The sequence below is a fragment of the Vicugna pacos genome, chromosome X, assembly GCF_048564905.1.
Source record: "Vicugna pacos chromosome X, VicPac4, whole genome shotgun sequence".
NCBI classification, from domain to species: domain Eukaryota; kingdom Metazoa; phylum Chordata; class Mammalia; order Artiodactyla; family Camelidae; genus Vicugna; species Vicugna pacos.
The window spans coordinates 32,099,704-32,114,620 of NC_133023.1; the positions used below are offsets into that span (position 1 = coordinate 32,099,704).

General features: G+C 37.6%; 1 protein-coding gene across 8 annotated transcripts in view; it reads right to left on the minus strand.

Annotated features, from left to right (window-relative positions):
• Positions 1-14,917, minus strand: part of CASK (calcium/calmodulin dependent serine protein kinase) — a 315,531-nt gene that overhangs the window by 19,758 nt on the left and 280,856 nt on the right. For 2 of the 8 annotated variants that reach the window (XM_015245716.3, XM_015245714.3), the window contains exons 18-21: positions 13,101-13,169; positions 11,652-11,687; positions 9,775-9,971; positions 2,386-2,501 (exon numbers count right to left, since the gene is read on the minus strand). In XM_015245716.3, coding sequence (XP_015101202.1) covers positions 2,386-2,501; positions 9,775-9,971; positions 11,652-11,687; positions 13,101-13,169 — 418 coding nt within the window. The remainder of the gene's footprint in view (positions 1-2,385; positions 2,502-9,774; positions 9,972-11,651; positions 11,688-13,100; positions 13,170-14,917) is intronic. The other 6 variants (XM_006211818.4, XM_015245718.3, XM_006211816.4 and 3 more) reach the window with 3 other exon arrangements.

Below are 14,917 nucleotides of genomic sequence, written 5' to 3' on the forward strand. Positions count from 1 at the left end.
ACTGACACGCAGAAGGAACTGTAAGCAAGACGAGGAAGGCTGAGGCCAGAAGACCAGTGCTTAGGAAAGTGCCCATGGTAACAAAAGTGGTAGTGCTGAGTCTCCCCTACTTCTCCCTCTCCTTTCTTAGTTCTGTGTTTACAGGCACTTACACAGGTCCATGGTTTTGGATAGGAGGTGTGTTTAAAGACAACAGAGAAAAGGCAATTCTATTCCATCTCTGTGAGGTTCCTGCCTTTTCCATCAAGGGTGATACACCCTTCAAAATAGGCAACGTCTACCAGAGCTAAATAAGGGACAGCAAATGAATACTTGGCTTCATGAAATGATAGTCATTTGTCAGGGCCAGAGATGAAGGAACCTGAGATCCACTGAATTTTAGAAAAGATATCCTTGACTTTGACTAAGCCAATTCACTCATTCTGAGGCCATAGGAGCCAAGTGATTTGCCAGAGTTGCACGGTTACGCAGGTGTGCTAATTCCTGGTCCTGGCTCAGGGTGCCTATTAAGCTAACAGGTGTGTTTGCAGGACCACTGAGCACCACCTGTGATGAATCAGAGAGAACAGGAACAATGGAAGATCAGTGATGCCCCGGTGGTCAAAGAATGGAAAAAGTGAACTGTGAAAACACTGGCCACCAGATGCGATGCTGATTCTCTAGCAAAGTTCTGAAGTGAATGGTTCAATGGATTCTTTGTTAGAATTTAGAGATTCCAGTTTTTCAATCAATTGGCTTCTTACTCTTCCTCAGAGCTGAATTAAAGAATATTGGCAAATTGAATACTCATGTCTACATGCCCTCTGTTAGTGGAATATAAGATAAATTGACAGCCTTAATTGGCCATTTCTTTGCTTTTCTAGGCTAAAATTAATTCTAATGCCATCTATATACCATTTAAAATTATTGTAAAAATTACAAGGTGATACATAGATTTGTAATGTCAACAGACCTTGTGACCCTGTTAGAAGCTGATAAATGATAAAGGTGATTATGGAGACTTGGCAATAACCACTGACATTTTGTGTAAAACAACATTCTGCCGATACTGCAGTAAATTTCTTCAAATAGTACTACTCAAGCATTTACAATTAGTTTTAACTAATTATATTTAACTAATCTACTTTGAATATTTCTTCCCTTTATAAAACAACAACAAAAAGCCATTATCAGACTAGTGTTCTGTAGTGGTACATAATCAGAAATGACACATTTTATTGGAAATAAAAATGTGGCACAATGCAGCTGTTGTGATGAGAAAGACTCCTTACTTAACTGAACTATTTAAAATTAAGCCATGTGGTCACTCATTTCCATTCCACATTATACAGTACTTCCAAGCATTCACTTTTACTCTCTGATCAAGAAATGAATAATTCAGAGTTGCAAAATAATTTTTCCTAGTGAATGCTAATAAAATATAATATTCTACAGAGGGAAATGCATTTCATATTTGTCAGAAACATACTGTCAAATTGGGCATGCATGGTTGCAGTCACCTCATTTTTTTTTCCTTTCTGGCTACATGTTTGAATTTTGGAGTGATTTCTGAAACCTTGGGAACTAATCTAATGTCACTGTTGGGCCTTGTAATTCCTCAGAAAAAGCTCCTTATAAAAGGAGTCCTATTAAGAAGTTCTTGAAAATAAGTGAATCCCACTCTATATCATCATGCATTTTCTTGAACTTAAGTTACATCCTGTGAGTCTTCTGGGAATTCTACTGCAATGACAGAGCATGCTTTGTTGGTATTCATTTCAGTTTTTAGCAAATAAGTAAATATTTTGACTTAAATTGAATGCAAGCTTCCATACAGACAAACATACCATGAAGGGAAGGCCAAGATAATGTTCTTGGTCTTTTAGGATCTAGGAAATACCATGAAGGAAGAAGACTAGTTACAGAAACTGACCAAACCAAGTTAGTATCTAACGTTACTGCCATCTGCAGTACAGCTCTCTGTTAAGAACGCACCTTCACCCTTAGAATGTGTCACAGGGCAAGGTCCAAGGGCCAGAGAGAAGCCAGGAGTGAAGGTATTTGCTCAAGACCAATCTCAGCCAGGAGGCAACAATCCTGGTGACTCAGCACACTCTCAATCTCTCATTTCTCAGGGGAGGACTTAATGTACTGGGTTCTTTGAGTTCCAGGGAGTACTATTTCTAAACAGCATTTTCATCCTATAAAGTATAGCTCTGTAAAATATCTGGCAAATAACCAACAGAATAATTGAAGGGAGAGGTTTCTTAAAGTTTTTGCAAGCTGATGAAGATCTCATATGGTGGAATTTTTGGATAGAGAACTCTGAAGACGGAATTGAGATGTTACATCTACTTGGGTCTTTGAGATGTTTACCCGGTCTCAGTAAGTCGTACTTTTCCCTACCTGCATTGTGCTTTGCCAAATATTTATCTTTGTACTGCTTCTTCTTCTTGCCAAACCAAGTACAGCTGGCCTGCTGCTCCTGTTTGGTCTTCTCCATGGCGATGCAAGCGACTCGCCTAGCACACAAAAGAAAAGAAAACACTAATGTATAGTTTTATGCTGATAAAAGACAAAAGCCATTCATTTGAAGAGTTTACATGAATCTGCATGAACATACTCCTCACAAACTTATAAAATCATTCAGATAAAGGTTGCTCCTTGGCTTTCATGACAATTTCCTAGAAATGTTTTAAAACGCAGGCTTATGACAAAATAACACATACTAACTGATAACAGAGACGAGAAGTCTAAATATATAGTCATTAAATGCAGTGGAACAGGTGTGGGATTTTGAGTTGAGACAGGCTTGGTTTGAATCTTGGCTCTATCACTTACTCGCTTTTATCAATTTAGTGTTGCTTTTCTAGAAAATTTACATACATTAACTCATTTAATCTTTCTAACAACGCATGAAATTGTGTCAGTGCTTTACAGATGAGGGGATCAAAGGACTGAGAGGTTAATTAATTTGTCCTAATCACACAGCTCATATGTAGGAGAGTGAGGACAGAATGGCACCAGAGCCCATATGCTCTTAGCCAGTACATTCTATCGGCAAGTTCCTTAATCTCTTGGAGCCTCTTGCATAGCTGTGTAAAGAACGAGGACAAAAAATGTAAACAATATCCCTTGCACAGTGGCAGGCACAGAAGATGCCTAATAAATGGTACTGCTACTACATGTAGATTCTAGGTAGGGGAAAAAAACACAATTAAATCTACAGTTAGAATTATAATCAGAAAATCATAATTTTGTTCAATGTGATTACAGTTTTCAGCATTGGTAACATATGCATAAATGCTGTTAAAAGGTTGCTTTCTTAGGTTTAGTCTAAAAAAATACTTGCCTTTCTGAATATTGCCAGGAGGTTTTGCTTACTTAATTATTTTGCCTGTGGGCCAGTGTGGGGTCCCTGAGTGAGCCACACATAAGAACCCCAAATCACTATCAGAATGCCATACAATGCTACTGAAAATGACAAGTAATTTTCCAATGAGGTTGTCACTGATTTACACTCCCAACAGTGTACAATTCCCATTGTTCCACTTTCTTGTCTACACTTGGTATTATCAGTCTTTAATTTTAGCCATCATGGTGAACAAGTAATGAAATAACACTGTGTTTTGAATTTGCAATTCACTGATCGTTAATGAGACTGAGTACCTTTTCATACGTTTACTGGCTATTGGATTTCCTCTTTTGCTAAGTGCCTGCTGAAGTTTTTTGACCACTTTCCTATCCAGTTGTCTTTTTCCCATTGATTTGTAGGGATTTTTTATATGGCCTGAATATTATACCTTTGTTAGTTATATGTGTTGCAGGTATCTTCTTCCACTCTGTGGCTTGCCTTTGTACTCTTTGAATGGTATTTGATGAACATAACCTATTTTAATTTAGTTAAATCTAGCAATGTTTTCTTTTATGGGGAATATTTCTGATATCTTGTTTAAGAAATCCTTCCCTGTCCCTGAAGATATTCTCCAATATTATGTTCTCAAGGATTTATAGTTTTGTCTTTCATGTTTTGGTTTTTAATACATTGAAACTGATTTTTGTATATGCTGTGAAGTTAGGGGTCCAATTTCTCGTTTTTTTTCCCCCTCAATGGATACCCAATTGTCCCAGCATGACTTATGGAACCATATGTCATTCAGTCCTCACTAGTGACTATGAGTGAGAGTGTTTAGGGGTTCTCTTTGGTCTATTTTGTAGCCCCCCACCCCAACTGTGGGAACAAAGGAACAAGCCTTGGGCTGGAGTGGTAAACAAGTTAGAGAAAGCTGCAGACTCAGAGGTGAGAAGGCTGGTTAGCCAAGGATGGGTAAGATCCCCAGAGGGGGGCAACCTAAGACAGGCACAGCCGCCTGAGGCCAAGAAGAATGTTTGAAGCAGCCGTTTCTCATACATTCCGCCCTGATAAGCTGTAAGGCTCACTGGTGCCAACATGAACATGATTTACCAAAACATAAAGGGTCTTCTGACCTTGAGCCAGACACTGCCTGTTAACCATTTCCCTTATCATTCTTCTTTGCTATATAAGACTATGTAACTTAATAAAGCTTTAGGGTAGCCATCAGCTCTCTCTGCATACAGTGTGTATGTGTAGATGATACTGCGACACTGACGTATTTGAGCATCTCTAAGCCCTACCTTATTATCTTAATTACTACAGCTTGACAATAAGTCTTGGTGTCGGTGGAGCAAGGCTCTAGAAGAGCATCTTGACTATTCCTGGTTCTGTGTATTGCCATGAAAACTTTAAAATTAGCTTGTTAATTTCAAAAGGGTTGGGATCAAATTGAATCTATGAATCAATCTGGGAGAAAGAGACATCTTTACAATATTGAGTCTTCTAATCTCTGAATACAGTATGTCTCTCCATTTACTTAGGGCTTCTTTAATGTCTCAATAAGTTTTATAATTTATCCTCTAAATGTCTTGAACATCTTTGTTTCATTAGTTCCTAGGTTGTTGATTAAAAAAGAAAATTTTATAAATGGTATTTTAAAAAATTTGTAAAATTCAAACATATACAAGAGTAGAGAATAGTGTAACAAACCCAAAATACCTACAACCCAGCTTCTTCAACATCTTCAACATTTATTAATGGCTTTGCTATATCATGGCTTGCTTTGTTTTTACAACCTACCCATTCGAAGATTATTTTGAAAAAAATCCAAGTTTGTATCATATCCTCTTTAAATATCCTTAAATTCCCTTTAAATCTCTAGGTTCCCCTCCTCCCCTTCTCCCTTTTCTTCTTGCAATTTATTTGTTGCAGAAACTGGTTGTTTGTCTTGTAGTTTCTGAGTCTGGATATTTCTGATTTTACCCCTATCACGTCTTTAGTAAGCCACTCTGTCTTTTGCATTTCCTGCAAATGGCTAATTAGATATAGAGGCCTGATCAAACTTAAGTTCTATTTTTCTTTGCAAGAGTACTTTATAGTATTACGGTGCTGCAGGTTATATAGGGTATTAAAAATTATTTTCTGCTTGTGGCTGATAAATAGAAACATAATTGAATTTTGTATATTGATTTTATATCAGTCATCTTGCTAAACTCTTATGTTAGTTCTAATTGTTTATCTATAGATTCCTTTGAATTTCTACACAGAATCATATTACCTGCAATATTTTTTTCCTTTCCAATGTTTGCTGTAGGTTGATTGTAGATGCTCTCAATCAAGGTAAGGAAATTCCCTTCACAGTTTGTGAGAGTTTTAATCATGAATGGCTGTTGAATTTTAACAAATGCTTTTCCCATATCTACTGATATGATCACATGGACTTTTCTTCTTTAGTCTGTGCATATGGGTTGATTGGTTCTCAAATGTTGAACCAGCTGTGCATTCCCAGTACAAATTCTACTGGGTCAAGATGAATGAATTTTTTTTTATATATTGCTGGAGTAAATCTGCTAACATTTTTCTGAGGATTTTTGCATCTGTGTTCATTAGGGATACTGGCCTGCAGTTTTCTTTTCTTGAATGGCCTTTATTGAACTCTGGTATCAGGATGCTGCTGCCATCATGAAATGAGTTGGGAAGTGTTCTCTTCTATTCTCCTGAAGAGATTTTCCTCCATGTCTCTTACTCTCTCTTCATTGAGAACTTTATTTTTAATTTACTTATTTATTTTTGGTTAGGAGAAAGACATTTATCGGGAAACACTGTGAACTCTTAGCAACAGTATCAAAGTCAATCTCCATATATGATCTAAGCGGCATACAGAGGCGGCTGATGAAGCCTTCGCTTTGGGAAGCATTTCAGTCCCAGCCAATATGTACTGTCAGTCATAACTACAGCTTCTGTGAGGCACAGTATCTTCGGAAACATAAACAGAACTGAGGAATTTTTGACAGGTTAAAAGAGTCAAAATCCTGACCTTGTGAAGCTTATGTTACAGTGTATAGAGTATCTTAAATGTTCATAAACTTAAAAAATTAGGGGGGAGGGTATCGCTCAGTGGTAGAGTGTATGCCCAGTATGAACAAGGTCCTGGGTTCAATCCCCAGTAGCTCTGTTAAATGAATAAATAAACCTAATTACCTTCCCCCACCAAAAAAAAAAACTAAGCAGTTCTTAGTAGGAACTTGTGGTGTGGCCATATGTGGTGTAATGATCGAGGAATGAAACAGATTTTTACCAGCCACTCAGGAAATGAATGTTATTTCTTTTAGCTCAGTAAGTGCAAGGAAACCGTGTTAGAATTTAGGTCAACCTGGAGGGAAATTTCAAACACATGTTTAACATTTTATCGCTGACTTGGATGAGGATCTAGTAGGCAAGGGAAAGGATGACAGATTCAGGGACTCAAATCATATCAAAGGACCAGACTGATGGGCCTTGTCAAACAAGATGAAATTTATCAAGAATAAGGTAAGGCATTTGGGTCCAAAAAATATGATTTTTCACCTAAAGGACATGAACAATGTGACTTGATAGCAACATCTGAACAGAGCTTCCGGATCTGGCTGATGGTACTGTTTCAAATCTTTCTCATTAGTATTGCATGTCCACTGACATTCTAGAGACCAATGCACTTTTCCAACAAGGGACTCTGCTCTTTCCCCTCAGCTGGGAATGCCTTCCTATACCTTCAAAGTCCGACTCAGGTCTTAAGGAACATACTGCACAGTGGGCCTCTTCCTCATCATCCCAGTTAGAATTTCGTTCTCTCTCTACAGCTTTTGCAGTTTTACTGAGTTCAGTTTTTCTGCAATAAACTGAACATAATATATCAAGTGTACAATTTCATCAGTTTTGACATACTATACATCCCATGAAACCATCACTACAATCAAGATAACATTTTCATCACTCCAGGAATTTTCTTATGCCCCTCTGTAATCCCTCCCTCCTCCAGTCCCCACAAAACTGTCACTATAGATTAGTTTTGCATTTTCTAGAATTTTATATAAATGGAATTATACAGAATATTCTTTTTTGCCTAAAGACTCAGCCTAATGATTTTGAGTTTCACCCGTGTTGTTGTATCAATAGTTCATTCCTTTTTATTGCTTCACAGCATCCCATTGGATGCACATGCCATCATTTGTTTAATCATTTACCAGTTGATTAAAACTTAAAACAATTTTAGCTATTCTAGTAGGTGTGTGGCCACTGAGTTTTTATTACTCCATTTTTTTGTTGTTCTTGGAAATTCCTTTTGGTCCTTTTACAAACCTGCTATGCCATTCAATTGTTTTTCCTGTTTTCTGAAGATTTTTTAAAAGACTGTTACTGAATTTTAGAAGTCTGCTAATAAGCACAGTTGTTTAAAACCTTTGGTCTCCTACTTGCAGTATCTGAAGTGGGCTTGAGTTTCTTCCTGGCACCTGTTATTTCTGTCTGGGCTCCCTGGTTTCTGTGTGTGCCTGCTTATTTTGACCTGCTGGTTGCTGCCGTTGAGAAAGTTTATGTGGGGGGTTAGGACGAACTTGAGGATGTGGTCTAGGATAGAAGTGTTCTCCTTCAGAGACGTTCATTTGTCCATAAAAGATATTTGAAACTATTAGTAAAGGGGAAGCCGCATATCAAGTGCATAGCTGGAGTTTCCCTGGCTGTCCCAGGCTCCGTGTACCTGGGTGCAAATCCATTCAAGGTAGACCGGCGGCCACAGTGTTTTCAGGGGACCTTTGTTCTCCTTTTGCCCCGCTCACAGACAAGGCACCTTCTGTGCAGTCCCCAGTGCTGAGGGGCAGTAAGGGCACGCATATCTGTTTGCCCTGAACCTGGAGGGATAGCCTTTTGCAGTGCTGACAATGTGGGCTGTGTCTCCTAACAGATTCTTCTACTTGTACAGGCCTTATTAGGTCTTAACCCTGGTCCTCTGGCAGAGAAGGTTTCTGTAATAATGCCCTCCTGGCAAAATGGGCCAGTTTGGTACTCAAGGTTTTACTGCTCAGATTAATGGCTTTCATATAAAAATTGGTCACTGAGTCTCCCAATACCTTTTCAGTTTCCTCAGTGCTTTTAAGGTAATTTTCAAAAACATATTTTCTGTAGCACTTTTCATTTTCTTCAGCGGGAGGACTGATCCAAGTAACCTAGTCTACCATTACAGGAAACGGGAAGCAAATCTGCTTTTTCCACGGCCATTTCTCAGGCTTCCTCCACGGGACACAGCATTTTAGGTATCGATGAGACGTGACTTACACAAATGATCTGACTAGGGAGCAGAGGTCTGGAATCTACATCATTATTTTCTACAAATTAATATATGGTAACATACAAGAACACATTTTTGTAAAATGTAAATATCAGTAATAACATGATAACATCACTATCAAAATGACGTTTCCTCCCACTAATGCTTAAACTGTTTCTAGAAGATCAGGCTGAAAGACAATGCCAGATGGAAGACTGCTGCGTCCTCTATCCAGGCCTATGTGTCCCCGTGTAAAGTGATGGCATCTGAAGTTGTTCCCAGCTCCAACATTCTAAATTTAAGAATATTTTTGGGAAACATGGGATAGTTGAAAGAAGTGATCAGGCAAAAGAGATTAACTGAGAAATCCCTTTAATTAGTGAAAAAAATGGGTGACAAAACAGCTCTAAATGTCAATGAACTTAATGCCTTTGGTCTCTTTAAGCCAAATTCAAGTATTTTAGAAGGAACTGGCACAGTGCCCTAATGGTTGTTATTTATTGTCAAGTGAAACAAAACTTGGACATAAAGTTATCTTTTTTGCTCTAGATTTCTGATATATTGCCAAAGTACCAACAAAGGTAAACCTGTCAACATTTTTCAAAAAATAGTTAAACTAAGCAAATTGTAACAATAATAGCAGAAATAGATTTTACCAAATATATAGTAATCCATGACCCCTCTCAGGTAAAAACATGTCTAAAAACTGTCTGATGTGTCTAAATACTGTCTTGGGGTTTTCACTGGTGGTGGAGTGGAATGGGGCTGGTGGGAGCAGGTGGAGGGGCAAGGAGAGGGGACACTTAAAAAATGCAATTCCAAAAGGATGGGAACAGCATACAGGAGTAGAGAGCTTTGATTATAGACCATGATGTGACCGTGACGCGAGGCTAGTCACCCAGCCTCTCTGCAAACCTTCCTCTCCTGTGTGAAACAAAGACCTGACGCTCTACGCAGGTGCTCACTCGGTGCTGATAAGTTAGAATTCTTGGATGACTAACTTGAATTGCGTTTGGCTCACAGAGCAAGGAATATAGCAGACAGGTTTTACCGTATAAAACAATAAAATATCAACGTGAAAACTGGATGGCCCAGCTTCATTTTTATCATAAACCAAACCAAAACAACAAAAACATACCATTCCTGAAGTTCTGGAGAAGGAATGAGACCCGCAGTTCCATTTTTGGAGTTTTCCAGTTTACCCTGCCACCAATTGTGATCATCCTTACTAATAATCTGGATAATGTCACCAACTCTGAATCGAATGCCAGCTTCTTTGCAGGGGATGAGGTCATCCTTGGCTGGATCATATTCAAATTGTGCTCTTACATAGATCTATAAAACAGGAGTTCGTAAGAAAAAATGCCAGGCTGATGTGAAAGAAAATAGTTCGCTCTAACTTAATAACCACACACTAACACTTACTACAATACAGACAGGACACTAGATGGTGAAAGCAAATGTGACGCATGGAAATACAACATAAAAAACTGCTACCACTAGAAACAATGCACTACCTTTGATGTGCACAGGATCAAATCTTGGCTGTTTTTATTTGGAGGGAACACTTAAGATGCTTGCTTAATAAAAATGAAGACTTAATTTGTGCTTCTACTAGAACAGAATAGGCTTATAATTACAGAGGCGTATGCTTACCATTTTAAAATCTGCATACGTTTAGTTGATATTATGGATACGTTGTCATGATCATGGGGCAGCCTTTAAGCCACAAGCACAAGCACTCAGGGTAGGTTTTAACCCTAAAGCAGCACATGATCTAAAACTAGCAAGAAGTCTGTGTTAGGATCTTGTTGTAAAATGCCTGCATGACAACTGGCAGTGTGCCTATGCACTGCTGATAAATTGAAATGTACTTCGAAGAAACTTTTAAAGCATTTAAAAACAGTTTTATTTTTTAGACAGGATTTAGGCTTTATATTTGTATTTCACTCTTCTTAGAGAAGAAAAACGAACTGGAATCCTGGCTTTGCCAATGCAACACTTGAAATCAGCACAGAGCTTCAAGATATGCATAGTTCAAGGCTCTGAGTTTTATCCTCTATAAATGTAATCAGTAAATACTATAAAAGGAAACAGATTAGCACATAAGGGGTTATCATATGGCAGCATTTTATGAATTACTGGATTTCTAAATGCTTTCAAAGAAGGTGCTACATATTCACTGTTGTATCACTTATGGGTGATTTCTGTCAGGTGCTAGCTTATGGAAATCTTAACTTCAGATCTGATTATTTTATTTAATAGCACATTTCAAGAAAAATCCCATAAAAAGTCTACTCTTAAAATTTCACTTGAATATTAATGTTTCAGTCACTGTAAAACCAACCTGAAGGCTTTGGAACTATTGTGTTAAATTACTCTGTTTAAGTTTCTTTTCAGAAATCCAGCCTATAATATTAATGAGTCTCTGCAGTTGCACCTCAAATCCACACTCAAAGTGCCACCAAACTGAAAGTTACTCGCTAGTGTCAAGCAGCACTTCACTTTTCACGTCTGAACTAACACAGGCAGATTAGGACGTAAAGCCAGGATTTTTATGTTCTTATTGTTCATTGTAAATGGCTTTTAGAAATACATATGCAGATACAAATTAAGGAAAAGCCTTTAACTTTCAGATAACTATTGCTTAAGAATGTTCATCGGCATGCATGTACATTTTACTTATTCTTAGAATTCTAAGAATTTTGCAACCTTAAAAAAATTTTTTCTACCCCAGAGGCAGGCCCATAAGATCCCCAAAGGCTGAATTCTTAACCATCAGCACAAAATGATCAGGTTGAAATTACAATAACCATCATAGCTACAAAGATGTTAGGAAAAAAAATCTTTATAGAGAATTAGTCATGTGTAATGTGTTAAAATGAAATGGTACAAGCTCTCAATGCTCAAATGTTATGGTCCAAAATGCAGACATTATGGGATGGAAAGGGTTAATAAAGGATTGGCTATTAGCAGCTCAGTTTAGAGAAGTTTCTATAGAGGGTATCTATTCACCTGTCGTCCTTTTGGTTGGGTAGTTGATGGCAAGTCCTGTAGAATAAAGCCAACCCAGGAGAAAAATTTTCATTTACTTTTCAAAGAGTACAAGTAATTTGTGTGTTCTGTTACAGTATGATTAAAAAATGAGCTAGATTTAAGTTGTAAAAGAGATAATATACATTATTCCATTTCTCAGAAATGTTGAGTTATCAAAAAAAAAAAAAATCAAACCCAGGCCATTTAGCAGCAAGCTGAAGAAAGCAGGTAAGTTTAAGCAGAGAGAAAATGTGTTCTTAACAACTCAGCATCTTCAACACAAAAGCCACTGCGAGTGAAATAGCCTATTAAAAACCACCCAAACTAAAAAGAGCTGTTGCCCTTTTCAACTTAGTCACTGCGACCATTTAGATTTTGAAAAATTCAACGGTTATGTGGGTTTTCACCATCTTAAAATTATTAAATGTTAACTGTTATAAATGAATTCCTTTGGTAGCCTACTTTGAAGTTGCAAATAAAAGTCATAGGAAATTTTCTTCATAGGAAATCTTACTTATATCATTCCATTTGAGGTGATCTCTAAATTATATAAAATTTTACCTGATAAAAAAGTTGATACATTTTCAAAGGGCAAATTAATAGTCAGGGGAAGAAAAGTGATACTGCTGCCTCGTTAGAATTCTCATTATTTTTAACAGCAATATCAGCAACTTGGAGAAGATTTTGTTACCCCAAAATATTGCACACCTGCACCTATAAGTGCTTCCGTTTGTTTAAATAAATTAAACACAACTCTCTTTACATTCCCAAATGGATAGTTCTGGGAAAAAAAAGTGTAGAATTCCAAGTTCAAGTCAAAATTTGACGTACTTTGTGTTAAAGATGTGATAATAGCGTGGCTTAAGTGCAGTTTGAAGCCAGTTCCTTTTGCTTTTCATATCCAGGCAAGGCTTATAATTCACAAAAATATGTGCACGTACCACAATAACAGAGGGCACACCAATTCGTAAACTTAGATAGCGGAAACTAAAACAGGTTGCTGGTATCACTCAGAACAGACAACTACAAAGCCCGAGAAAACCCAAATGCCTACTCTGCAGAATGCTAACATTTCTTTACCTTTCCCAAATTACAAAAAAAAAAATGCTTAGAAATTTCAAGAAGTTTCCATTTACATACTTTGCATAACTTTGAGCAAAGTTCATAAATGGTAGTTGGGTGACACAGAAATATTTTGAGAATGACCAGAGTAGTCTTGAACTACATTTCTTCAAATTTAACTAATGAAAGGGATTTTTAATGAGAAGAAAATGAACAAGATTTTCCAGGAGTAAACTGCATTGTAGCTGTAGTAGCCTTGTATATTGGCAGAAGACAATTTCCACTGAACACATGTAACTAGAACACTCATGGCAGGTGGCACCAACAAAATTGTCACACTTTGCTGTGTGGAGCTAGAGTTCTTACCGAAACAGAATTGTTAGTGCTGCTATGACCATTAGCTGGGGACTGTCTGGAAGTGGAGGGGGAATCTCTCTGAAATAAGACACAAGGTTCATTAACACAGAACACCAGCACAGAAACAGATATTCACATCAACAGTTACAACCACAGTCTGACAACCATTTCCTTTGAGGTTTTAGCTGTAAAGGTGCCATGCTGACTTACTTGCATGATTTCACAGAAGTATGAAAAGACTTCTGCAGTTTGAAGACTCACATATTGTAACTGATGACCGTGTCATTCATTAATCTTTTCTTTCCAGTCTCCAGCATTCCATATAACCTTTGCTTTCTTTAAATGACACCCCAAAGAGTGACGATATTAAAACCCTATCAAGTACTGTAAAATGATGTATTACTATAAAATTATTGTGTTGAAGACCCCGACTGCCTAATTTTTATTAAAAATTAGGTTTGAAAAGTATTTAACAATCTTGAGGTACCTCAGTGTCAATAATTACTGAATGACACAATCTGAAGGGAAGTGAGCCTCAAAAAAAAGACTTCTCATGTTGTAGTCACCTTAGAATCTTCCCAGGATAGACATAACTAATAGGGGTGAAAGAGAAGATATATGCCAGAAGAGAAATCTGTATTCTTTAGATTATTTTAGCAGATTAATTAAAAGAATAATCTTGAGCCTCTGAAACATCACGCTTCTGGCAAAGATCCCAACAGCCACAGCCACGCTCCTCCCTAGATCTGCGCTCCTTGAGCCCACTGCTCTCTATACTATCTGACACGCTCAGAATCCGTTCCAGATTCCACTCTCTTATTGTCCAAACCAACTTTAATGTTAGAACAAGGAGAGGGTGAAAATAAGGCTTTAAAAATTTCTGGTTTACTAGAGTTCTTTGAAACCTTTGAAATGTGCATGACTGCTTAAAAGCCAGTTGCCTTTTCTAGAAGATTTAAGGAAAACTTCTGGAATTTGTTACCTTTTAAATAATGAGATCCCTTAGGTGAGTATTCTCTGATGTTAGTGAGCAGAAGGACCCTGAGGGTGCCATCCCCAGAGATGCATATCAGTAGGGCCAGGGGGATGTAGGTGGCCAGAGAACCTTTTTTTGGGAAGTATTATTGTAGCTGGGAAGAGTCCAACCCTAGGCTTGGATTCTGCCAGAGCACAGGAGAGTCAAACAGATCAGAGGTGGGGCTAGGAGGGGAGTATCCTCTTTCCTACCATCCAGAGGCAAAGAAGGTAAGAGGAGCTCTTCTTACTCAAGAGCACAGAATTTATAGGTGTAATACTGGTTCCACCCCAAAACTAGCTCAACCACTTAAAAACACAAGAGAAACTTATGTTATATTAATAACCAACAGTATCTTCTAGCTAGCCAAAAAAGACAAAAATCAATTGTATTTACTAAATTTCCTCCATGATGAGAAATGATATGAGGATCACCTGTGATTTTAGAATATCAAAATGCTTTATGTAAAACGTGCGCGTGACAGTCTCCCTTTTCCAGCAAGGTTTCTGTTCCAGGTAACAAATTTCAAAACTATAAATCCTGGAGCAGAAGTAGTTCTGTATTTTCTTTTGAAATATGGTATTAATTGAAGTTCCATAAAAAGCCACCAAGAGGAGCTCAAGACCCGATAGAACAGAAACCCCAATTGTCATGGCTCACTAAATATATTTGACAAAACTCTAAATTCTTATACACATCTTCAATTCGTTTATGAAAAAACATGAAGCCTCTGATTTTTCTTGTGCAATTTATATCACTAGTAGAGACTGGCAGAAACATAATTTTTCCCTCAACTTCTCCTAAGTACAAT